The 24,083-nt window shown below is 44.6% G+C and overlaps 2 protein-coding genes and 1 long non-coding RNA gene across 4 annotated transcripts in view; all 3 read right to left on the reverse strand.

The window, feature by feature from the left end:
• Window positions 1-24,083, reverse strand: part of LOC309346119 (dispanin subfamily A member 2b-like) — an 81,386-nt gene that overhangs the window by 50,950 nt on the left and 6,353 nt on the right. The window lies entirely within an intron of this gene.
• On the reverse strand, window positions 1,037-7,411 carry LOC309346123 (proline-rich transmembrane protein 1-like). Its single transcript, XM_081869826.1, has 2 exons — window positions 6,590-7,411; window positions 1,037-2,510 (listed from the first exon to the last, which is right to left on the reverse strand). Exons 1-2 carry the CDS (start codon window positions 6,914-6,916, stop codon window positions 2,337-2,339), a joined length of 501 nt encoding a protein of 166 aa, XP_081725952.1. The 5' UTR covers window positions 6,917-7,411; the 3' UTR covers window positions 1,037-2,336.
• LOC309347589 lies at window positions 20,305-24,004 on the reverse strand. Of its 2 annotated transcripts, XR_014158989.1 has the most exons (3): window positions 23,928-23,942; window positions 23,217-23,797; window positions 20,305-21,074 (listed from the first exon to the last, which is right to left on the reverse strand). It is a non-coding gene; the product is annotated as an uncharacterized lncRNA (long non-coding RNA). The 2 variants fall into 2 exon arrangements; XR_014158988.1 differs by having other exon boundaries at window positions 23,217-24,004.

Genomic DNA, 24,083 nt, shown 5'->3' on the forward strand with positions numbered 1-24,083 from the left:
GGCAAGGCGAGCCTACTTGTGTGACTCTTGTGCCTTGCAAGACAGATGAGTCATTGCATTGGTGCACCAATGGGTCCTGGGCGACTAGGCTGTGCCCCTCCTCTTCTGACTGTGGTTCTTCCAGCCCTGGTGAGATTGTGTGTAGACAGTGAGATCAGGAGGAAATTAAATGCATACTGTACTGATTGGCAATTGCATCCTTAACGCTGGCAGTTCACTAGTATTGGTTTCAAGGGGCTCTGCTCTTCCTTTTTAGATGCTGTTCTGTGGCTTAATGTTATGTACTGAGTTGAATAGGATCCAAAATGCAGCTGTCTGATTGGTCCTAGAACAATAGGATTCAGAATGCAGCGGTCTGATTGGTCCTAGAACAATAGGATTCAGAATGCAGCAGTCTGATTGGTCTGCAGGAGCCACCCAATCCAACTCCAGGTGGAAGTGAATCCGCAACCTGATTGGCCTACAGGAGAATCCCAGAATTAGCCAATCACGTGGGGCCCATTGTGTAAATAATGTATATAAAGCAGACATTTCGGGGGAACTTCCATTCCTCACTAGTATGAGCTGAATAAAGAGCATGAAATCCACACTCGACTCCGAGTATATTTCACTTAATGTGTCATGTTTAATGACATCACTAGGGTCCACCTCCATGACATCTCCAGGGCCCGCCCTCCAGGTCTCAGCTTTGGGCTGTGAAATCTCAGAATGTCCCTGGCTTGACAACCCACCCCACAGTGCAGGTCCCATGTCACCCTCCTGTTCCTGCTCCTCATTCTTCTGAGCTTGCCACTCCATTCCTGAGCCTGGCAATGTCTCGTTGTAGCAGGGGAAAAACATCTGCCCATTAGTGTTGGTGGTACTGGCCTGTTCCCCACTAACAGGGAAAATTTGGGGGTGGGGAACAAATATGCTGTGCAAAGACAAATGTGTTGTCCCTCCCCAGGTCTCTGCAATATGTAGACTCACCCCACTGATCACAATAGCATACAGTTTGCTCATTTGAAGTAAATACAATATCATTTGGAGGCAGGAGGTATTTCAAATATTTTTAATGAAACTGACAGCTTCTCTTCACTAACACTGAAAATCATCTTCATTCCTGGATTAAGCAATATTATATGATATACATGATTTGTTAACCGCACAAAATGTGGTCTGGGGCTACGGGGGGACCATCTTATGCCGTGGTTTAAAGAGCAGCTTGTGCCAACTGATTATTCCTTATTTATTTTTATTTCACAAAATTTATATCCTGCTGGAGCACATAGCAAACAGACAACCCTCAAGTGGTGTAAAAAAAGAGAAAAGAATAAGAAGTGAGCCCCCTGTTAACAGCTATTCAAAACATTAAAAAATAATTGAATCAACGATAAGCTTGAAAGCTGATTAAAACACAACCCAACCTTCTACATGTCTATATAGGCTTGTCTAAATAAAAATGTTTTTAGTGGGCACCAAAAAAGAATACAGGGAAGGCACCTGCCTGGTGTCAATAGGTCAGGAGTTCCAAAGTGTGAGCGTTGCTACACTAAAATATTGATTCCTTACAGAAGCAAAGGGAACATTATGTAGCCCTTGTAACAGTGCCAGTTCCACAGATCAAAATGGTTGAGTTGGCATATATGGGGTAAAGCAACCCCACAAGTAAACATAGATTGGCTTGTTCATTCATAAAAGACAATTTTGAACCAAATACAGACACAGGCAGGGATAAAAGAAAGGCATTCAACAGTGCACTGGAAAGTTAATAAAGACCTCTCAAAGGCAGATATATAATGGATGGGTGTTTCAAATGCCACTACACTAAAGGCCCAGGGAAGAAACCTGGACCTGAGGTGTCAGATGGAGGAGAGGTACACCTGGGCTCTGGAAGGGATATGGTCTAAACAGGTGCCGTAATTCTACTTTAACATTGGCAAGAGCAAGGCAATTGAAGCCATCAGGATGGACACTGTTTCAGATCCTAAGTGCCCAAATCCATTTGCCTGTCCCTCTTCTGTTCTTTCTGTTCGGGATGCTTGCGTGTTGTAGAGCTGGAGCACAGATAATGCTTCTTGTTTAATGTGTTTGGGCTGCGGCAAAGCTCTTGCTAGGTGGAACTTTCAGGTCAGCTAATGCTGGCTCAGATGCAGTGCTCTGCAGCCCTGTGCCCCATTGATGGTGACCAAGTCGACTTTATGGAAGTCAGATGACGCGAGGGCACACACGCATGCCATCTAGCCCATAGCGTATCCTGTTATGGAAGACGATTGTCAAAGGGGGACTTCTCTTGCCTGTCTGCTGGGGTGGGGTGGGGAAGGTCTTTTGGAATCTGAAGGCTGCAGAGGGCATCATCAGGGCTTCTGCGGTGGAAGGTAGACTGCTGTGGTAGAAACAATCACTACGATGATGATATATATAACAAGGCACCCCAGCCCAATCCCCAGAGCGATGTGACCGAAGAGGCGCGCCATTCGGGAATTTCTCTTGGCGGACACGGCATTTCCAGCAAAGTTGGCTTCTCTTGTCTGCAGAGAAAGAGAGAGAAGTGAGTGAGAAACCATGCAGCTGGAGAACACCTCCAGCATGCAGAAATGGCAAACTGAGAAACAGCTGCCTTGGTGTTAGCCAACGAAGAATCTTGTTGCTTGAGGCTATCAGTCACTTACCAGTAACCTTGTGGTTTTAGACTGGAACCTAGCACAGCAGAGCAAGACTGTAAGCCAGGCATAGGCAAACCCGGCCCTCCGGATGTTTTGGGACTACAAGTCCCATCATCCCTAGCTAACAAGACCAGTGGTAAGGGATGATGGGAATTGTAGTCTCAAAACATCTGGAGGGCCGAGTTTGCCTATGCCTGCTGTAAGCTCACATTGAAGCTCAAGACATCAGTTTGGATGGTCCTCTGAGTTTTTACCAGCACAGATCTGACCAGTGGTGAGGTGTCTCTATGAGCAATTTGCAAATCAGGCTCTCAGCGACCGCCAGCAGGCAGGCTGGGACCTGCCCTTAAAGTATCTCATGAGAGACCCTCTCTCCTCCTCCCTTGTCGCAGTTGGTGTAGGCCTGTTGAAACACCCACCCCACAAAAATCCTGGGAGCTGTAGTTTGTTAAGAGTGGCTGGGAACTGTAGCCCTGTTGGAGGGGACAGCTACTGTTCCCAGGATTCTTCATGGAGAAATGTGCTTTAAGTGGACTTTTTAAAATGTATGGTGCATATGCAGCTAGAGGTTCTATGGTAAGAGCAGCGGCATGTCTAGCCCATGCCTATCCTGTGCTCACTGTGTCTGACCAGATGCCTGTGGGAAGCCTGCAAATTGGACAAGAATGCAACAGCAGCTGTCTGTCTACCTGCAATTCTCAGCAATTGGTATTCAGAGGCATAATTCTTCTGACAGTCAAGGTAGAACATCAGCCATTGTGGCTAGTAATCGCTGACAGCCTTCTCTATGAATGTGTTTAATGTGCTTTAAAAGCTTCCCAATTGTTTTGTGAAAAGGGAATTGCATAACAAGGCAGATCAGGAGATTTTTCTGGATCATTGATGGGCTAGTAAAATTTGAACAGAATGCTAGGGCTAAAGAAGACAATCTAATTAGTATTATTAATTAGAATGCTGCAAACGCATAAAGGCATGATGGTTAAGTTGCATTGGAGGAAATATTATTTAGAATTATGATGAATGATTTACCGGTATATGGACTTTAAGCATGTTTTAATGCTTGAATGTCTATTGAGTCAACACACACACGATTAACCAACAGGACTATCCTTGGACTTTACAACAATAAAAACATATAGAAGATTATAATAGTAATATGATATGTTATTGCCATCAGGAACAGTGCTTTGCAATTTTTTTATATGATGATTATATTACAGTTTCATTATATATAATGTTATGTTACTTTACAGCCAGTTACGTGTGTGTTGTGGTATTCTGAATGTCTATTGGGTGCATGTACAGATATTTCTGTTGAGAAATACGGAGAGCTCACTTACAATGAGCAGTTGCACAACACACTGCTCAGAGGTGAGGTACAAAGAGGGGGAACGGACACTGAGCCATATCCTGGACCGCATCCTGTTCTAAGATGGGTCACATCAGTGGCTTTCTGCCATTCTCTCTCTCTCTCTCTCTCTCTCTCTCTCTCTCTCTCTCTCCTGCCTTTCGGTCATTTCATTTTGCATTGTTTTAAAAGGAAAAAGAGAAGAGGAGGAGGGAGGAGGGAGGAGGGAGCAGCAGCAGCAGCAGCGAACTAGAAGGGTAGTAGGAGAGAATAATAAAGAAAGGGAATATGTGGGTTAGAGAAAGGTAAATGAAATATACCCTAGAGAAAGATCAGATGAAGGTAGCCTATTCTTTGATGGAGAGGAGATTATGAGCCTCTGCTCTCCACTCCTCGGTGTTGGGGTATCCCGATAAAGAGATCCACAAGGAGGGGCTTCTTTCCATACATCCAGGCTAAGAGCCACAGCACTCCCCAATGCCGCAAGTCTTTGCGGGTTGCATTTATTTGATGTATGTCATGGGTCGACCCCAAATCAGGCTTGGTCCCCAGAATCCCTCCGGCAGGCTGACTGGAGGAGATGGCGGCTGCTCAGTGCCAAGCCAAAACTCAGTTACACCTGTAACCAACAAAGTTGCGGCCTAATTGAACCTCACTGAATGTTTCCTGTAGTCCTTGTTTTACTGATATGGCCCGATGGGGAGGGGTTCACGGTCCCTGGGCACACAGTTATGGAGAACACGCTTATGATGAGCATTTGCATAACTCCTTGCTCGGGGGCGATTACAAAGAAAGGAAATGCGCCCATTGACATGAGCCCTATCCTGGATCACATCCTCATTTAAGCTGGGTCACACCAGTGGCTTTCTGCCATACTCTCTCTCTCTCTCTCTGGTAATTTCATGCACATTGTTTTAAAAGATAGGAGGAGGAGGAGGGGAGAGGAGAGGAGGAGGAGGAGGAGCGGGAACTAGAAGGAGAAGGAGGAGGAGGAGAGAATAAGGAAGAAAGGGAAAGGAAAATAAAACATGCATCAAGAGAAAGATTAGATGGGTAGCTCAGTCTGCTAGAGCATAGTGCTGATAACGCCAAGGTTGCAGGTTCGACCCTCGTATGGGAGAACTGCATATTTCTGTATTGCAGGGGATTGGACTAGATGATCCTCAGGGTCCCTTCTGACTCTACAGTTCTACGATTCTGTGAATGCATGCAGTAAAAGAGGAAGGAGGGAAGACAAAGGTGGATCCCAGTTCTCAAAACACAGAGCACTGAGGCTGGATCCAGCATTAGCTGTGCCATAATCAGGTTGGTACTGTATTGGGGTGGCATAGAGTGCTCTTTGCCCCGCAGCGGATCATCTGCAGCATCATGTCAAGTGAAGAATTAGCCCTTGATCTAAGGATATGAGGAACAATCTCCTAGCTGTGTGACAAGATGTTCCAGGTGACCATCTCACCAAGTTGCAAACAGATCCATGGTAAGTTAGCCCTTGCCAAACAGTTGGTTTCCCATCCACAATCCCTGTTGCATTAAAATAAGAAAGTTTGATATCACATCACACCCTTAACCATGCCTTGATTCTTAAGCTAAGGGGTGGCATGGTATTTTTGTTTCTGGTGCACTAAAACAGATGCTGCAACAATTTGTTCCCTTTAAGGTGCTATGAGGCTCTCCCTTGCTCACACCGCAACAGACTAGCATGGCTAGCTTCCTCCAGATGTTGCAGTGTAACATGCAGCTAAGTAAACATGCAGTTTAGCAATGCGTCTCTGCCTGCAACCACCACCCAATTCATGCAGTTTCTCCTTTATTTACCTTATTCCTTGTAACTGTGTAGGGCTGAGGGATGGACCCCTCTGTCAGTTTTGGTTTCTCTCCGTTTTTCATTTTCCCAATCTTAATTTTGCTCCTACACTTTTCTGCACCACACTGTCATTTTCTTTTAAAGACCCCATGAAGACCTATCAGCTCATTTGCCCAGATACACATGTTTGCAAAGCAATTTCCCCTAATATGATGCAATCCTTTCTTAGGTATTGCTTTTACTAGTACAGTATATGCATTTTACGCACATTTTGCCCTAGCGTATGCATTTTGGTACACACACACTCGGCTGGAGAACTGCGTTGCAAAATTCAGAAAAGTGCAAATTTTGGGAGGAGGGCTGTTTTTGGGTTTGTGTATCGTTTCAGAAAGAGCAAATTAGGTGGCTTTGCCTTAAGTTCAAACTGCATCAAATTTCTCTCCTCACTCCCCTCCCACTCCCATCGTGCCAGTGCTTGAACTTTAAAGGGAAATATTTTCAATGAAATACAGAAGCCCCACTCCCAATTATAGCCAAATTATAGCTTGCGATGTCACCTTCCAAAAACAGCACTTAAGCCAATGCTAGTCCTACTCAGAGCAGACCCACTGAATTCAATGCCCATTATGAATTTGGACCCATTACCTGCTATGGGTCTTCTCTGAGTAGAACTCAGTTGGGTGAAACCCCTTGTTACTAAGGGGGGGGGATGCCTTTTTTGCCTCCTTTGTTTTCTAGCAGAGCCTCACCCCCACCCCCGTTTCTTTGTCTCTCCCTTTCACACACACTTACCTGTATAGAGTAGACCAAGGCGGCAATACCAAGGGGTAAGCAGCAGCAGAGCATGGTGAAGATGGAGTAGATCAGGTAATCGGGTTCATTGGTGGGCTGTACAGGTGTGACATAGACCGCCTGTGGAGGTTGAAGGACTGGACCTAGGTGAGATCCCGCACCAGGTGGGCCATAGTAAGGCATTGCCCCATAGCCTGCTTGGGGTGCTGTCCCAGGAGGCTGTTTCAGTGGGTCAGGCTCTGCATATGCCTCTTTTTCAGAGTAGGCAGGGGGGTTCTGAGCGGCTAGTGCCTTCTCACCCAGCTGTTCATAGTTTGGTTTGCTCATGGTGGTGCTTCCTTCTTCCTTCGTCTTCTCAGTTCTGCAACCTCTGCTCAGTTCTTGGCGTTCCTCCTGCTGCCCCGGTTAGCTGCTTGATGTCCTGCTTTCTCTCTCTCTTTCTCTGTTCTCCTACCCTTTCCTCACCTTCTGCCTTCCCTCTGCCTTTAGCGCCCTCTTCCTGTGGTCTGGGTCTTCTTTAAGGCGTGTGTGTTGCCTCTGCAAGGCAGGCCAGGCTCTGGGTCCTTCCTTCGGAGACTCCTAGATACGCAGCTTCTTAGACAGGACAGATTTGCTGTGTCTAGCTTTCCAGAAGAAGAGCGTGTGGAATGAGGGGCAAGCAACAAGCAAAAGACAGTTTTGTCCTGGGTATTGCAACATAGGTCCAGGAAATGGAGGATATTTCCTAGGCATTTAGTGCTGTAGTGTTTCTTTCGTCATCCTTGCTGTGGAAATGGACACACACGGCAGAGAGATTTTGCAATTCTCAAGTATCTGAGATGTCATCGGGTCTGTGCAGGTTCATAAATTTGGGGAGTCTAGTAGTCTCTCCCAGGCCAGATATATGGCTCCCACGCAGGAGAATCTGAGATGTGCCCTAATAAGGCACCCCTCTCTCTTTCATTATAAACTTTTAGGAAGAATTCAAAAACATTGCTGCTCCCTTCGGCATTTGTTGGCTGATTTTTTTCTTGGCAGCCCTGAAATTATTTGCTGTGGGAGTAGAGGCTTCTTTTTTTAAAAGGTTTTAAACTGTTTCAAACTGGAGGGTTGTTTTAACCTGTTTTTGTAAGATTAAATTTCTTCATTATTGATGTGGTTGCTACTCCTTAGGAGGAAGGGCAGGATGTAAGTTTAATAAAATGAATGAATGAATGAATGTAGTCTAGTCTATGTCGAATCCTAAATTTGCGTAGAAAGATACTGATCCTTTCATGCCACAAAAGACAGCTGCTGATCACCCTGGGATGGAAAACATACAGATACCACGTAGTATCTATATCTATCTATCATCTCTCTATCTCTCCATCTCTCCATCTCTCTATCTCTCTATCTCTCTATCTATCATGTATCTATCTATCTATCTATCTATCTATCTATCTATCTATCTATCTATCATCTATCTATCTATCTATCTATCTATCTATCTATCTATCATCTATCATCTATCTATCTATCTATCTATCTGTCTGTCTGTCTGTCTGTCTGTCTATCTATCTATCTATCTATCTATCTATCTATCTATCTATCTATCTATCTATCATCTATCTATCTATCATCTATCATCTATCATCTATCATCTATCTATCTATCTATCTATCTATCTATCTATCTATCTATCATCTATCATCTATCTATCTATCTATCTATCTGTCTGTCTGTCTGTCTGTCTGTCTATCTATCTATCTATCTATCTATCTATCTATCTATCTATCTATCTATCATCTATCTATCTATCTATCTATCTATCTATCATCTATCTATCTATCTATATCTATCTCTATCTATCTATCTATCTATCTATCTATCTATCTATCTATCATCTATCTATCTATCTATCTATCTATCTATCTATCTATCTATCATCTATCTATCTATCATTTATCTATCTTTGCAGGTAGCTATAATGTATGTATGTATGTATGTATGTATGTATGTATGTATGTATGTATCTAGACACTGGCTGTATTTGAACACCACAGCACATCTATCATGGTGTGTGTGTGTGTGTGTGGCTCATTTCACTCCAAACAAACCACAATCTGAAATCATTGGCTTTAGCAATCATGGTTTGTTTGAGTGTCACAAACCCCCACCCTCGGTTTGGATGTGGCGCTAAGCCAGAGGTCATGGTTTTATTGCTCCCACATTAATAATAAACCATTCGCTGTTGTCATGATTTATCTCCCACCCTTCCTCCTAAAAGCAGCACAGGGCAGCAACCCCCCCCCCCCAAGTCAAAACATATACTGTATTAGCCAGAATATAAGCCACACCTGAATATAAGCCGTACCTTAAAAATTAGAGGGGGAAAGTGGGGGGGGACGACGACGACCCAAAAACCCAAATATAAGCCTTTCTATTCCTCGCTGCTCCAGGCTACATTGCCAATGGCCTTTCCCCTTCCTTGCTCTCTCCCTTCCTGGCCTTGGGGGAGAGGATGCGGGACTATGTGTGGGGCGGGCACCGCTTTTCCATGCTCCTGGTGCTGTTTGCCTCACGCTCCTGGCTGCATACTGTAAGGTCGCGAATATAAGCCGCATTTTAGCTTTCCACAGTTGGAATGTGAGGAAAAAGTGAGTCTTATATTCAGGTCAATATGGTATTTGCCAAGTGCCCCATTTTCAGTGGGATGGACCTCCTTTCCTTGAGGGTACCCTGCCTTTGTCCCTCAGCTCTTTGGTTTTGTGTCATGGTGTGGAGAAGGGAGGGATGGGCGGCAGTGAGGGGTAGTGGGCGATGTGGTGCTCTGGTGTGAATCAGCTGGGTCATGCCACAACACTGGAATGTTTTTCGGTCTTGCGAGGTCAAAGAATGTGTGTTTTGTTTCTGTGCTCTCATGCATTCGTAAAGCTTGGAACAAAAAATGGAGCGTTCTAATTTTTGTGGGTAAAATGTCGGACGGTATGAAAACATTTTAAAAACCACGACTGTTAAAAAAAAAAAAAGTTCTAAAAGCAGTGAAAAATATTATCTCATCCAGTGATCTCATGGTTGTCAAGTACATTGTCTTTCAGCCACCAAATGCCTGGGTCAAATTCCTCCCAAAAAGTCAACAATGACTTTAAAAAGGTGGTGTACACTGAACCACTCTTTATGCTGTAAGAAAGCTGAGCACAACTGTTTTGTAAATTGCCCTTCCCCATGGATTTCTTACGAATGGGTTCACCATCTGAATTGCAGTTGGTTAATTACACAGACAGGCAAGCTTGCATAACATGTTGTGTGAATTAAACAGTTTTTCTGAAGGGTGAAAAAAGAGTTCCTTTGTCTTTAAGATGCAAGTGTGGTATCAAACATCTTAGAACAACATGTCCATCCGGTCTCAGATGAAAAACACACACACACACACACACACACACACACACACACACTGTGTTGCATCAGGAACCATCTTAGAAGAGATACGAGAAGGAACTCTTCTAAAATGGCACCTACTGTTTACATTTTTGTAAGTGTGTGTACACACACACACACACAGTTGGGAGCACTGGCTGAGTTGATCAATCTGCCCGACTGATTAAATACTGCTGTCCTTATTCGAATCTACAGAATGAAGAATGTAAGCTGATAGTTCTAGGAATGTGAAATGTGTTCCTGGAATGCGAAATGGGCAAACACATGTAAACTAGTGATGAGTAGGCGAGCTCCAAAGTGAAATTACAGGAACTGAGACAAAGACATCTGCCTGTAGTTTGCAAGTCCTTTGTTTAAGGAACCAAAAATAGAGTGTGGTATGCTGTTAGGCAGACAAATCCTCACTGCGGCCAGGAACAGGGCCTTTCAGATTTATTCATTTTATTTTAATAGTATTCATCCCATAAAGCATGTAGCCATGGGACTGCTGGGCCGGGGGGGGGCAGTAAGTGGAGCCACAGCCAATCACAGACAGAACTGACCCCTGACTGGCTGTAAGTAAGAAGGCAGGCAGGTGGGGGCTGCCTGAGGTTTGGTGGGCCACTGCCCCATTTGCCCTCATGGACCAGTCTCCGCTGAAAACACCTCCATCACATAATGTTGTTGGCATCCGTCTGTCTCAAGAGAATGAGGTGAAGTCAAACAGCTGTGCTAGCAGCACCAAAGTCACCTCCCTGGGGTGCAAGCCTGGGCAGTGTGTAAGGTGGTCCTGGTCTGTTCAGATGATAAGACTCTTGGAAAGCAGAGCAATACATTTGGCACCAGCTTGGCTGCGGGAGTTTCTGGAAGGAGGTGTAAAAGGCGCCATCCAACCGTCTTGGCGACTGCACTCCAAATTTGTGAAGGGGTTACTCCTTAGCCTTTCCTTCTCCTGAAGATATCCTGCAAAGCAGCGAAGGTTTAGGATCAGAGTTTTCCTTCTTCTAGGTAGAGTACCTTACAGGTTGACCAGCACCACCTGCCCCTCACTTGACTCTACAGCACTTGCAGATACCATATGTTGGACCCACTACAGTGGTACCTTGGTTCTCAAACACCTTGCTACTCAAACAACTTGGAATGCAAACACCGCAAGTAAGTGTTCTGGTTTGTGAACTTCTTTTGGAAGCCGAACATGCTCCGTTTTGAGTGTTACACTGCGGTCCATCTGTTTTTGCTATTTAATTTTGCATTTTTGTTTTTGTGGCTCTTTTTGTTTTGTTTTTGTGACTATTTCGAACCCAGTTCGGCTACTGAATGATTGATTGCGTGACTGTAGTACATTGTTTATTGCTTTCATTTTATGGATCAATGGTCTTGTTAGATAGTAAAATTCATATTAAATTGCTGTTTTAGGGGTTGTTTTTAAAAGTCTGGAATGGATTAATCCATTTTGCATTACTTTCTATGGGAAAGCGTGCCTTATATTTGGAACGCTTTGGTTTTGGAACGGACTTCGGGAAAGGATTAAGTTTGAGAACCCCAAGGTACCACTGTATTGGTCTGAGACCCATCAGCTACCCTCACCTGGTTTAGCCAGCCAATTGAAACCACTCTCAGGGTGTGGCCATTATCACATGCTGATAGCTTCTAGGAGCCACAGATGAGAGCTGAGTGCAAGGCAGGGAAACCAGCTCCTGGGAGCCGAGCCCATTTGGCCCCCTCAATATTTTTGGGAGAGTCTGGGGCCTTCATGTCCAAAAAGCATGGAGGTGAAGTGTGGAGCTGAGAGTGGCACAGCTCCAGTGGCCGACTCCAGGAGGAGGTGGAGTCCAAGCCACCGGCCATTGAAGCCACCCAGACTCCATGTTTATATATCCGAGACCTTAAATTCTTATAACAATCCTCCCTCTGTAGCTATAATTTTTACTAAAAAAAATTATAATAACCTGGTATCCACCTTATGATATATTGTAAATAGATGCTTTTGTGTAAATCTGAAGAGAGTTGCATGTCAGGCTTCTTAAGACTATTCACAAGTGTGGCAGTGCACATAGCTGGACATAGGATATCAGGTAAAAATAATACATGTTGCATTTTCTTACTAAATCACCTGTGGCATTCTAGCACTTTGGGAGAAACATTTTCTCAATACAGTGGTACCTCAGGTTACAAATGCTTCAGGTTACAGACTCTTCAGGTTACAGACTCCACTAACTCAGAAATAGTACCTCGGGTTAAGAACTTTGCTTCAGCATGAGAACAGAAATCGTGCTCCAGAGGCGCAGTGGCAGCGGGAAGCCCCATTAGCTAAAGTGGTACCTCAGGTTAAGAACAGTTTCAGGTTAAGAGCAGACCTCCGGAACGAATTAAGTTCTTAACCCGAGGTACCACTAGTGTTCTATGCTTTTCACTCAGCAGGAAGTTCCAAAAATGATTGAAAAATGCCTTTTTTGTGTTCTCAGGAGCCAAAGTTAGCTCTCCTCTAGTCTTTCACCTTCATCCTACCACAGTAACGACAAACCTTGGTGTTAGGGGTTTCATGGAGCATGTCACCTTGTACCTGCCACAAGTTTGGACATGTCGTGAGAGAGATATCTTTGCCTTGACCTTTCTATGGGCTTTTATTATCATAGGCTCTGGTCTTGCACTCTAGGGAAGTTGCTCACTTGCTCTTAAGGACAAAAACAAAAGAAACAAAAAAACCCTATTTGCAGCCTGGATACACTTGCCTAATTCAAACTGAGTCCAATTAGAATTTATATAGCCCCATGGTTCTCAACTTTTCAAACCAATCTGTTAAAAACCATTCTAAAAAAAGGGCAGTTGTCCTAGTCTCGTGGGACGGAGCATTCCAGCAGGTCGGAGCCATCACTGAAAAAGCCCTGGCCCTAGTGGAGGATAGTCCTATAGCTTTCTAAGTTCTTTTTCTTGTTAGGTTGTGGTCAGAAAAGAGAAAATGTCCATAACAATTCAACTATTCAACACCCCTCCCCCACTGCCCTCAAGTCCTTTATGGAGAGAAATTGCTGATGTCCTTTTGGCAGGCAATACTCTTGAGGCAATGCAGGCTGGATTCACCATTCAGTTTCCAATAGCACCTCCTTTGAAGAGAAAGGCCTGCAGAGGATTGGGGTCTGAAGACACAATCGGTTAAAAGAAAAAAGGAGTAAGAAAATAAATAGCCAAGGAAGGGGAGAATATCCTTCAAATTTCTTCTTAGGAAGCTGAAAACAATACAAAATTTTAGAGTTAAGCATTTTATTCATTTAATTATTATTATCACCTTTCCATATAATTACTACTGTTATTTTCTGCTCTGTCTGTTTACTTTCCTTCACTTAGTTTTTGGGTGTTGTGGGAGAAAAGAAGGGAAAAAAACCCTACATTTTTACACAAAGCACCCAAAGGGATATTTCTCACTGCAGTTCTCTCAATGGTTCCCAATTTTACATTAAGAAATTTGAATAAAGTTTCATGTGCAGGGCATAGCTTTGTCACCTCTTGTTTTAAACCTTCTTTTTATTTTCTTTCTAAGCTAACATAGCCTCTGTACATGTACAGAGTTCATGATTCAGCAAATCTATTATATCATTTAAAGTGTTGCATCTCCTGACTAAATTACTATTTGAATAAAGCCATGATTGGCTTTTCTTACCAGGGATTCATGGAAGGGAAGGGGTAGATTAAAAAATCTGTAAACAAAGAGCAGAAAAAGGATTGAGAGAGAGAGAGTTTTTTTAGTTGCTGGGGTTGGAGAGTCCTGCCCACCTTCCCCATGCACAGTCCCTTATACTCACTTCTGCAAGTGCTGCTCCTGGCGATCCTGGGATCTTTTACTAAATTATTTATGGCTGGCCTGATCAAGTGTTGCTTCCTCTGGTTAGCCCCACTGGAACTCCAGTTATTTCCAGACCCTGGGATCGCTGGTGGACTGGTGGCTCCTCCTGGCAAATGGCCTGGTGTGCATTGGATCACCAGTCCTTCCTCACCCCCAGAATCTGGACAGCCAAAGCTCCTGCCTGGCTCACCATATTGATGTAAACAATCAAGCTCCTTTCTCCTTATGGGGTATCCAAGGACTCGTATAGAGTCCTTAAGCGAGTTCCTTATCAGTAGGAGAAAATAACAGGCCAACCAGAGAATACTGAGGAGCAAATCAGCTACTGAGCTTGATCTTTATTAAACTGTTGCAACTGGGTCCTCACTCACCACAAGCAGAAGAGAGGAGGAACCCAGAACAATGGTGTGCAAGCCCTTATATAGACTTTTGAAATTGTCCACCCTGTATCTCAAGATCACCCCAAAAAACATCATACATACATCACAGAAGGAGGCGGTCTACAACAGAAATCCTGTCTGCCAGGATGCCTGACAATGGCCAGTGATTGCTTACTTGGGCAGCCTGGCCATTCTTTGGTGATGGTAAATACTTTAATTCCTGAATCCAGGTCACAGGCTCACCCTATTCATACAGAAAGATGCCCTAAAGACAGGTAAGCAAAAGACAATGGAGAGTCTTTCCCATTTCCTTCCTCCTTGCAGAGAAACATTTGAGGTCAATTTGGGAGAGTCAAAATGGTTTCAGGATTGTTCTCCTGTACTATTTCAGCCATGTGGTTTACATACTCATGTATATGTTTGCCTTGTAAACTTAGGGACATTCAATTTTTTATCTATAATTTCTTGTAAGAATGATGATATATAAAATAAGGAACCCCAGCCCAATCCCGAGAGCGAGGTGAGAGAAGAGGCGTGCCATTCGGGAGTTTCTCTCGGCGGACGCGGCATTTCCAGCAAAGTTGGCTTCTCTTGTCTGCAGAGAAAGAGAGAGAAGCGAGTGAGAAACCATGCAGCTGGAGAACACCTCCAGCATTTATGCAGAAGTGGCAAGCTGAGAAACAGCTGCCTGGTGTTAGCCAACGAAGAATCTTGTTGCTTGAGGCTATCAGTCACTTACCAGTAACCTTGTGGTTTTAGACTGGAACCGAGCAGAGCAGAGCAAGACTGTAAGCCAGGCATAGGCAAACTCAGCCCTCCAGATGTTTTGGGACTACAAGTCCCATCATCCCTAGCTAATAGGACCAGTGGTCAGGGATGATGGGAATTGTAGTCTCAAAACATCTGGAGGGCCGGGTTTGCCTATGCCTGCTGTAAGCTCACATTGAGGCTCAAAACATCAGTTTGGATGGTCCTCTGAGTTTTCACCAGCACAGATCTGACCAGTGGTGAGGTTTCTCCATGAGCAATTTGCAAATCAGGCTCTTGCAACCGCCAGCAGGCAGGCTGGGACCTTCCCTTAAAGTATCTCATGATTAAAGACCCTCTCTCCTCCTCCCTTGTCGCAGTTGGTCCAGGCCTGTTGGTGGCAACTCTGGTTGGGTTCATACCATATGTTTAAAACACCCACACCACAAAAATCCTGGGAGCTGTAGTTTGTTAAGAGTGGCTGGGAACTGTAGCCCTGTTGGAGGGGACAGTTACTGTTCTCAGGATTCTTCAGGGAGAAATGTGCTTTAAGTTGACTTTTGAAATGTGTGGTGCATATGTAGCTACAAGTTCTATGGTAAGCCCCACTGCATAAGAGCATGGCAACCCTGATCAGGCCAGTAGCCTGTCGAGCCAAGCATCGTGTTCTCACATTATGCATTGTTTCAAAAGGAGGAAGAGAAGAGGAGAAGGGAGGAGGGAGCAGCAGCAGCAGCAAACTAGAAGGGTCCCCAGAATCCCTCCCAGAGGCTGACTGGAGGAGATGGCCCAATGCCAAGTCAAAACTCAGTTACACTTGTAATCAACAAAGTTGTGGCCTAATTGAACCTCATTGAATGTTGCCTGTGGTCCTTGTTTTACTGATATGGTGGGGTTCACGGTGCCTGGGCACACAGTTATGGAGAACTCGCTTACAATGAGCATTTGCACAACTCCTTGCTCGGGGGCGATGTACAAAGAAGGGAAATGAGCCCATTGACGTGAGCCGTATCCTGGATCACATCCACATTTAAGCTGGGTCACACCAGTGGCTTTCTGCCATACTGTCTCTCTCTCTCTCTTTCTCTCTGGTGATTTCATGCACATTGTTTTAAAAGGAGGAAGAGAGGAGGAGGCAAAGGGGAGAGGAGGAGGAGAGAATAAGGAAGAAAGAGAAAGGAAAATAAAACATGTCCCAAGAGAAAGATCAGATGGGTAGCTCAGTCTGCTAGAGCATAGTGCTGATAACGCCAAGGTTGCAGGTTCGACCCTCGTATGGGAGAACTGCATATTTCTGTATTGCAGGGGCTTGGACTAGATGATCCTCAGGGTCCCTTCTGACTCTACAGTTCTACGATTCTGTGAATGCATGCAGTAAAAGAGGAAGGAGGGAAGACAAAGGTGGATCCCAGTTCTCAAAACACAGAGCACTGACATTTGATCCAGCATTAGCTGTGCCATAATCAGGTTGGTATTGGGGTGGCATAGAGAGCTCTTCGCCCCGCAGCTGATCATCTGCAGCATCATGCCCAGTGAAGAATTGGCCCTTGATCTAAGCATATGAGGAACAATCTCCTAGCTATGTGACAAGATGTTCCAGGTGACCATCTCATCAAGTTGCAAACAGATCCATGGTAAGTTAGCCCTTGCCAAACAGTTGGTTTTCCATCCACAATCCCTGTTGCATGAAAATAAAAAAGTATGATTCCACATCACACCTTTAACCATGCCTGGATTCTGAAGCTAAGTGGTGGCATGATATTCATTTTGTTATTATTTATTAAATGCACATACTGCCCTTTATCTGAGGATCACATGGCGGGTACCTACCTATCAAGGTCAAGTCAATGAAAGGGGGCTCAGGTCCACCAAAAGAGATGCTGCAACAATTTTTTCCCTTTAAGGTGCTATGAGACTCTCCCTTGCTCACACCACAACAGACTAGCAGATAGACACATTTACAAAGCAATTTCCCGTAATACGATGCAATCCTTTCTTAGATGTTGCTTTTATGAGTGTATGCATTTTACGCACGTTTTGCCCTAGCATATGCATTTTGGTACACACATACTTGGCTGGAGAACTCTGTTGCAAAATTCAGAGAAGTGTGAATTTTGGGGGAGGAGTGTTTTTCGGTTTGTGTATCATTTCAGAAAGAGCAAATTAGGTAGGTTTCCCTTTCAATTCAAACAGCATCAAGTTTCTCTCCTCACTCCCCTCCCACTCCCATCGTGCCAATGCTAGAACTGCAAAGGAAAATATCTTTCAATGAAATCCAGAAGTTCCACTCCCAATTATAGCCAAATTATAGCTTGCGATGTCACCTTCCAAAAACAGCACTTAAGCCAATGCTAGTCCTACTCAGAGCAGACCCACTGAATTCAATGCCTATTACAAACTTGGACCCATTACTTGCAATGGGTCTTCTCTGAGTAGAACTTGGTTGGGTGCAACCCCTTGTTACTAAGGGGGGGGGATGCCTTTTTTGCCTCCTTTGTTTTCTAGCAGAGCCTCACCCCCCACCCCCGTTTCTTTGTCTCTCCCTTTCACTCACACTTACCTGTATAGAGTAGACCAAGGCGGCAACACCAAGGGGTAAGCAGCAGCAGAGCATGGTGAAGATGGAGTAGATCAGGTAATCGGGTTCATTGGTGCGCTCTACAGGTGTGACGTAGACCGCCTGTGGAGGTTGAAGGACTGGGCCTAGGTGAGATCCCGCACCAGGTGGGCCATAGTAAGGCATTGCCACATAGCCTGCTTGAGGTGCTGGCATTGCCCCATAGCCTGCTTGGGGTGCTGGCCCAGGAGGCTGTTTCAGTGGGTCAGGCTCTGTATAGGCATCTATTTCAGAGTAGGCAGGGGGGTTCTGAGCGGCAAGTGCCTTCTCACCCAGCTTTTCATGCTTTGGGTTGCTCGTTGTGGTGCTTTCTTCTTCTTCCTTCGTCTTCTCAGTTCTGCAACCTCTGCTCAGTTCTTGGTGTTCTTCCATTGTGGCTGCCCTAGTTAGCTGCTGGGTGTCCTGCTCTCCCCCCCCCTCTGTTCTCCTACCCTCTGCCTTTAGCGCCCTCTTCCTGTGGTCTGGGTCTTCTTTAAGGTGTGTGTGTTGCCTCTGCAAGGCAGGCCAGGCTCTGGGTCCTTCCTTTGGAGACTGCTAGATATGCAGCTTCTTAGACAGGACAGATTTGCTGTGTCTAGCTTTCCAGATGAAGAGCGTGTGGAATGAGGGGCAAGCAATGAGCAAGAGACAGTTTTGTCCTGGGTATTGCAACACAGGTCCAGGAAGTGGAGGATATTTCCTAGCCATGTAGTGCTGTAGTTCTTTTCCGTCATCCTTGCTGTGGACATGGACACACACGGCAGAGAGATTTTGCAATTCTCAAGTATCTGAAATGTCATCGGATCTGCGCAGGTTCATAAATTTGGGGAGTCTAGTAGTCTCTCCCAGGCCAGATATATGGCTCCCACGCAGGAGAATCTGAGATGTGCCCTAATAAGGCATCCCTCTCTCTGTCATTATAAACTTTTAGGAAGAATTCAAAAACATTGCTGCTCCCTTAGGCATTCGTTGGCTGAAAGATCTGTTCTTGGCAACCCTGAAATTATTTGCTGTGGGAGTAGAGGCTTTTTAAAAAGATGTTTTTAACTCTTTTAAACTGGAGGGTTGTTTAAACCTGTTTTTGTAAGATTAAATTTCTTCATTATTGATGTGGTTGCTACTCCTTAGGAGGAAGGGCAGGATGTAAGTTTAATAAAATGAATGAATGTAGTCTAGTCTATGTTGAATCCTAAATTTGGGTAGAAATCCAAAGATACTGATCCTTTCATGCTAGAGAAGACAGCTGCTGAATGCCATGGGATGGAAAACATACAAATCCCATATATTATCTATCTATCATCTATCTATCTCTATATCTATCTATCTCTATCTATCATCTATCTATCTATCTATCTATCTATCTATCTATCTATCTATCTATCTATCATCCATCTATCTATCTATCTATCATCTATCTATCTATCTATCTATCTATCTATCTATCTATCTATCTATCTATCATCTCTCTATCATCTCTCTATCTCTCTATCTATCATCTCTCTATCTATCTATCTATCTATCTATCTATCTATCTATCTATCTATCTATCATCTATCTATCTATCTATCTATCTATCTATCTATCTATCATCTATCTATCTATCTATCTATCTATCTATCTATCTATCTATCTTTGCAGGTAGCTATGTTGTATGTATGTATGTATGTATGTATGCATGTATGCATGTATGCATGTATGCATGTATGCATGTTTGCATGTACTGTATCTAGGCACTGGCTGTATTTGAACACCACAGCAATATGCACATAAGGGTTTTCTACAAATGCTCTTATGACTCTGCTGTATTTCTCCTTTTGTGCAAATGGCAGCAAGAAACAGTGATTCCTGGCATTACATCCATGGGGGGGGGGCGCAACTCCTTCTTCTCCACTTCCTGCCATGGAGTGGAAAGAGGGTCGAAGCAGCTTCCTGCTGGTGGCTGCTCCAGGAGAAGGTGGAGTCTGAACTCCAGCCACTGAAGCCACCTGGCTGCCATGTTTGGCTGGATGTTCCCCTGGCTCTTCCAGATGTCATGAAGTCACATGTGTGGCGTCATGCGTGGCATTGCCCCCCTTCCATCACCCTCCCAAGCTGGTGCAGGGTGGGGACCAAAGGTGGGCAAACTACCCCAGAAGGAGCACGGCATGTCCCCCGCCAGAGGTGCTGCCCCCTACCCTAACACTGCATAAAACCCCAATCATATAATATGTATATTACATCACATCATTTTTATTTTTATCACTCCGAGAGGCTTCCAAAGCACCATACATGCACATTATTTGCCTTTAAAACACCAGACTGGATGAATACAAGAGGTGGCATTTAATTCATGTTCAAGACACATCTTCCTCTTTCATGTTAAGGGAGGGGGACTGAAGCAGTTCAGGACTGGGGACCAAATGTGCTGCTGTAAGCCTCACTATTTGACCCTCACTTCACTGCCCCTCTTCCGCAGAGCTTGGGCTGAAATTTGTGCGATGAGAATACGGGTATTCGAAGCACCGAATGCAACTTAATATTTCCTATTTGGAATTGTATCGTTTGTGTATCAGAAAGGAATCACCTATGATGTCCATCACTTGCTATGTGTAGAGCATATGTATACTTTGATTACTTTCCCTCGGTAGAATAGAGTTTTGGGTTGTCCCACCTTTATTTTCCCTTCTACACGGGTTCTGTTTCTCTTTCTCTCTTTTATTTAAGTCTCAGAATGTTTAGTGCACATAAAATTATGTACTTTTTGAACTTTCAATAAAGATGTCAAGAAAAGAAGAAGTGTAGAGCATTTGAATATTTTAATTACTTTGCCTTGGTAGAATTGGGTTCACATTTTTCTGCCTTGACTTGTTTAACCATTACACCTATGTTATAAACAGTTTGAGTCATTACCTTCAACACTTTCACATACCCATGGCTTATTCTGGCTCCCGGCTTTATTTTATGTCTGCAGTTGTTTATCTCTGATCAATAATGATGAGTGGAGTCGGCATCCTGTCATCAGATCCTGTTTGATAACATTGCATTTTTCAGAATCTCTTATAATCCCCCCACACAACCTTTTCAAAAATTATATATATACCTAGGAATAGATTTCCAATGTGTATTGGAATATATGACAGGATGTATTACAGAATATATTACAAATTTGCTCCTAGGTATTGCCTCTAAAGTGACAACATCAAGTGCTCTGAAAGTTCATGCACCCCATTGCTCGTCATTGCGTAAATTCAATAGAAATCATGTGATGTGCATGCATGTGTATACCAGCCCTTTAGTTATGGAATGAATCAAAATACACAGCATCCAACCAGGCCTTCTCTGATTATTGCAGTGGTGGGGAGGGTTTTCAGGGGGTGGAGAATGTGCGGCAAATCCTTAGTTATGCGGGTGCTGATTTTTTGCATTTGTATACACAATTGCCATTATTATGATATACACAACAATTAAGACGCATCCCACCCCGAGGGCTGTGTTGGCCAAAATGCGCGCCATCTTGGAGTTTCTCTTGGCAGCTATGACATCTCCATTAAGGTTGGCTTCTCGGGTCTGCAGAGAAAGAGAGAAAGAGAGAGAGAGAGAGAGAGAGAGAGAGAGAATGAATTGACGGCAGATGTAAAGGAGAAGTACAGCTGTGCGTCATCGGCCTATCGCTGACAACTGTGCTCCAGAATTCCAGATAACCCCACTCAGTGGTTTCATGTAGATGTTAAACAGCAGGGGGGGGATAAAATCATACCCCAGGGGAATCCCACATTTCTGAGAAAGTTCATGTCTGTGTTTGGGTGAAGGAGGACTAACAGGAAGCAGGAAAGATAAACAAAAGAAAAAGTGACCTTGCTAGAAGAGGTCATAAAGTGAGGAACAGAGGCGACACAGTGTGGTGGGGAAAATAACTACAGGGGAATTGTTGTTTTTAATTCAACCTTTAATATAGCCTATACTCAAGAATATGCAGGAAGATGAAAAGAAATGAAAAGAACCACAGAAACACGGGGAAGGGAGTCAAAGTTTGAAATGCTAAAATTATGATGGAATAATTGTTGTAATATATTTAAATGAAAATTATAAAAAAATTAAAAGATAAATAAATAAAGGATTCAGAGTTTTGTCTTCCCCAATGGCCAGAGGCTGTGGCAATGTCATCTTTGGACTTGGAAAACTCAATGCAAGCAGAGACTCATTTGCTCCACCGTAGCAAGAGACTAACACAGAGGGCTGGGCCCATTTAAGCAAAACAACAACTCACACTGCTGGTAGAGGCAGCTGTGCTGATACTATATAGGGTGGAGGCTTCCATTATTTCCTGCTGAAATGTAGGAGATTTGGAGTTGCATAGCTTGGCTTGAGCCCCTCCAACCAGCTGGAACCCTCCTGCACACAGCCGTGATTCAGCCCCCTCTCTGAACCTCACTCTGCCTGAGTTTTGCCTTGACTGAGCAAAAGCAACATCTGAGCAATCCCCTTATCCTGCTCTCTTTGAGACCACCACCCACTTTGTGCTCTGCCGTTTCTCCTGTAGCACGACGCCGTGGCTTAAATGATGGGTGTTGTAGGAATTCTAAGGTCTCAAATATAGAATAAATGTTGATAATTGCACACATGCATAAGTCTATATGCCACAATAGTGCAGGAGAGCAATCCAAAAGCCAGCTTGGGTCTCCTAAAGACTCTAAATATTTCCTCTGCTTCCTTAATCCCTCTTGCCTGAGACCACATAGGCAGGTAGCAATGAGTGGAAGTTCCTGAAGGGATTCCTCTCCTATATCTATTGAACCTCCTTTTTATTAAGTGTCACTGTTTGCCCAGATGAGGGATGACTGACAGGCATCCTGATTGTCTTATCCAGGGGTCCGCAAGGTTTACCTTGCCTGGGTTGGTTCACTCCAGCAGAAATCCCTCTGTGGGCCAGATCGTGCGGGCACCCATGATTTCTGGCATCTGCGCAGACACAATTTCTGGCACTGTGAAAGCGAGTCCCTGTACCAGTTTAGCACAGCATGTGGGGACTCGCCGAGCAGGCGGCTCGGTTTGGGGGTGGCTCGTGGGCTGGTTAAACGATCCACGTGGTCCACTTGTGACCCATGGGCCTTAGGTTGCTGACCCCTGGTCTTATCAAATGCCTTTTCTGCAAACTGTGTCTGGAACTATGTAAATCTTGCCAAATCCTCAGGAATATGAAACCTTGGCCTACCTGAGCCACAGTTACCCCACATTATGTGTGATGTAATTTCTGACTGTTTGTAGAGGGGATGTCCTCCATGCCAAAATGAAATCCCTTAAAAGAGATGTTTTTTCTTGGTTCTGGGTCTCTCTACGCTCCTTGCTAGGTGGGGAGGGAACTCTCTTGCAACAGAAAAATAAAGATCTGCCTTGCTTTCACTGCTTCCTGCCTCCACCCATTTATCTCTGACTGATCATAGACTAAGGGGACTCAGTCCCTTAAGAAGTTGGGCAGCAAAAGTCAACCAGCCCTATTTTTCTCTATTATTTGGGGTGAGGAAAGAGTCCCCAAAGCCTGAATCCAAAATCCCTAGGCTCCCCTGCTTCCTGAATTTCAGCCACACCACAAGCCGCCTTCTACAGACTGTTGCTAAAAGGAAATCAGAAAAGGTCATGGGGCCTTTTGGACCCCCTCTTATTATAGCTCTACATCTCCCCCAGCCCGAAGAAAAAGAGGGAGGAGCTCACCTGCATAGAGTAAATTAAGGCAGCAATGCCCAGGGGGAGGCAGCAGCAAAGCATGGTACAGATAGAGTAGGCCAGGTAATCAGGTTCATTGGCAGGTGGACCACGAATGATGACGGTGGCCTGCGGAGGTTGAAGGATCGGAACCTGGTAGGATCCTGCACCAGCTGCACCATAATGTTGGTACTGGGATGGCACAGGGTTAGAGGGCCAGCCCATGTGGCGGGGTTCTGGTCCAATAAGAGGTTTCGTTGGCTCAGGGTCTTCATGGGAGTCTTTGTCAGCGTAAGGAGGTGGATCCTGAGTGGTGGTGGAATCGTCTTTCAGCCTCTCGTAGTTGCTCATGGCGAACGGCCTGCTCTCCTTTTCCTCCCCTTTGCTCCCCGAAGCTGGCAGTCTGTGATTAGCTGCTGGGTTCTCTGCTCTTCCTCTCCTCAGCTTCACCTCTAACTCTTCTCCCCACCTCCTGCTGCCTCCCTCCCTTCCTCTTTCTGTTTCGGTGAACTTTGGTCCTCTTTTGCCTAGGCGTTGGCTTTACATTGCTGGCTTTTCTGCTCAGGTGGCCGCTAGTCCGTGCTCTGTCTCTGGAATTAGAACAGCAGCCCCACTGAGTCTTTCAACCCAGACGTACGAGTGGCTGGGAACGAGAAAATTGGTAATGACTCCTCCCCTAAAACTGCATACACCCCTATCATAAAATATGTACAATCATACCTTGGTTTTCGAACAGCTTAGTTCCCGAACATTTTGGCTCCTGAACGTCGCAAACCTGGAAGTGACTGTTCTGGTTTGTGAACATTCTAAGGGGCTTCTGTGGCTTCTGACTGGCTGGAGCTTCCTGCAGCCAATCAGAAGCCACAATTTGGTTCT

The sequence above is a fragment of the Podarcis erhardii genome, assembly GCF_964252035.2.
Source record: "Podarcis erhardii genome assembly, chromosome: 7".
NCBI lineage: Eukaryota > Metazoa > Chordata > Lepidosauria > Squamata > Lacertidae > Podarcis > Podarcis erhardii.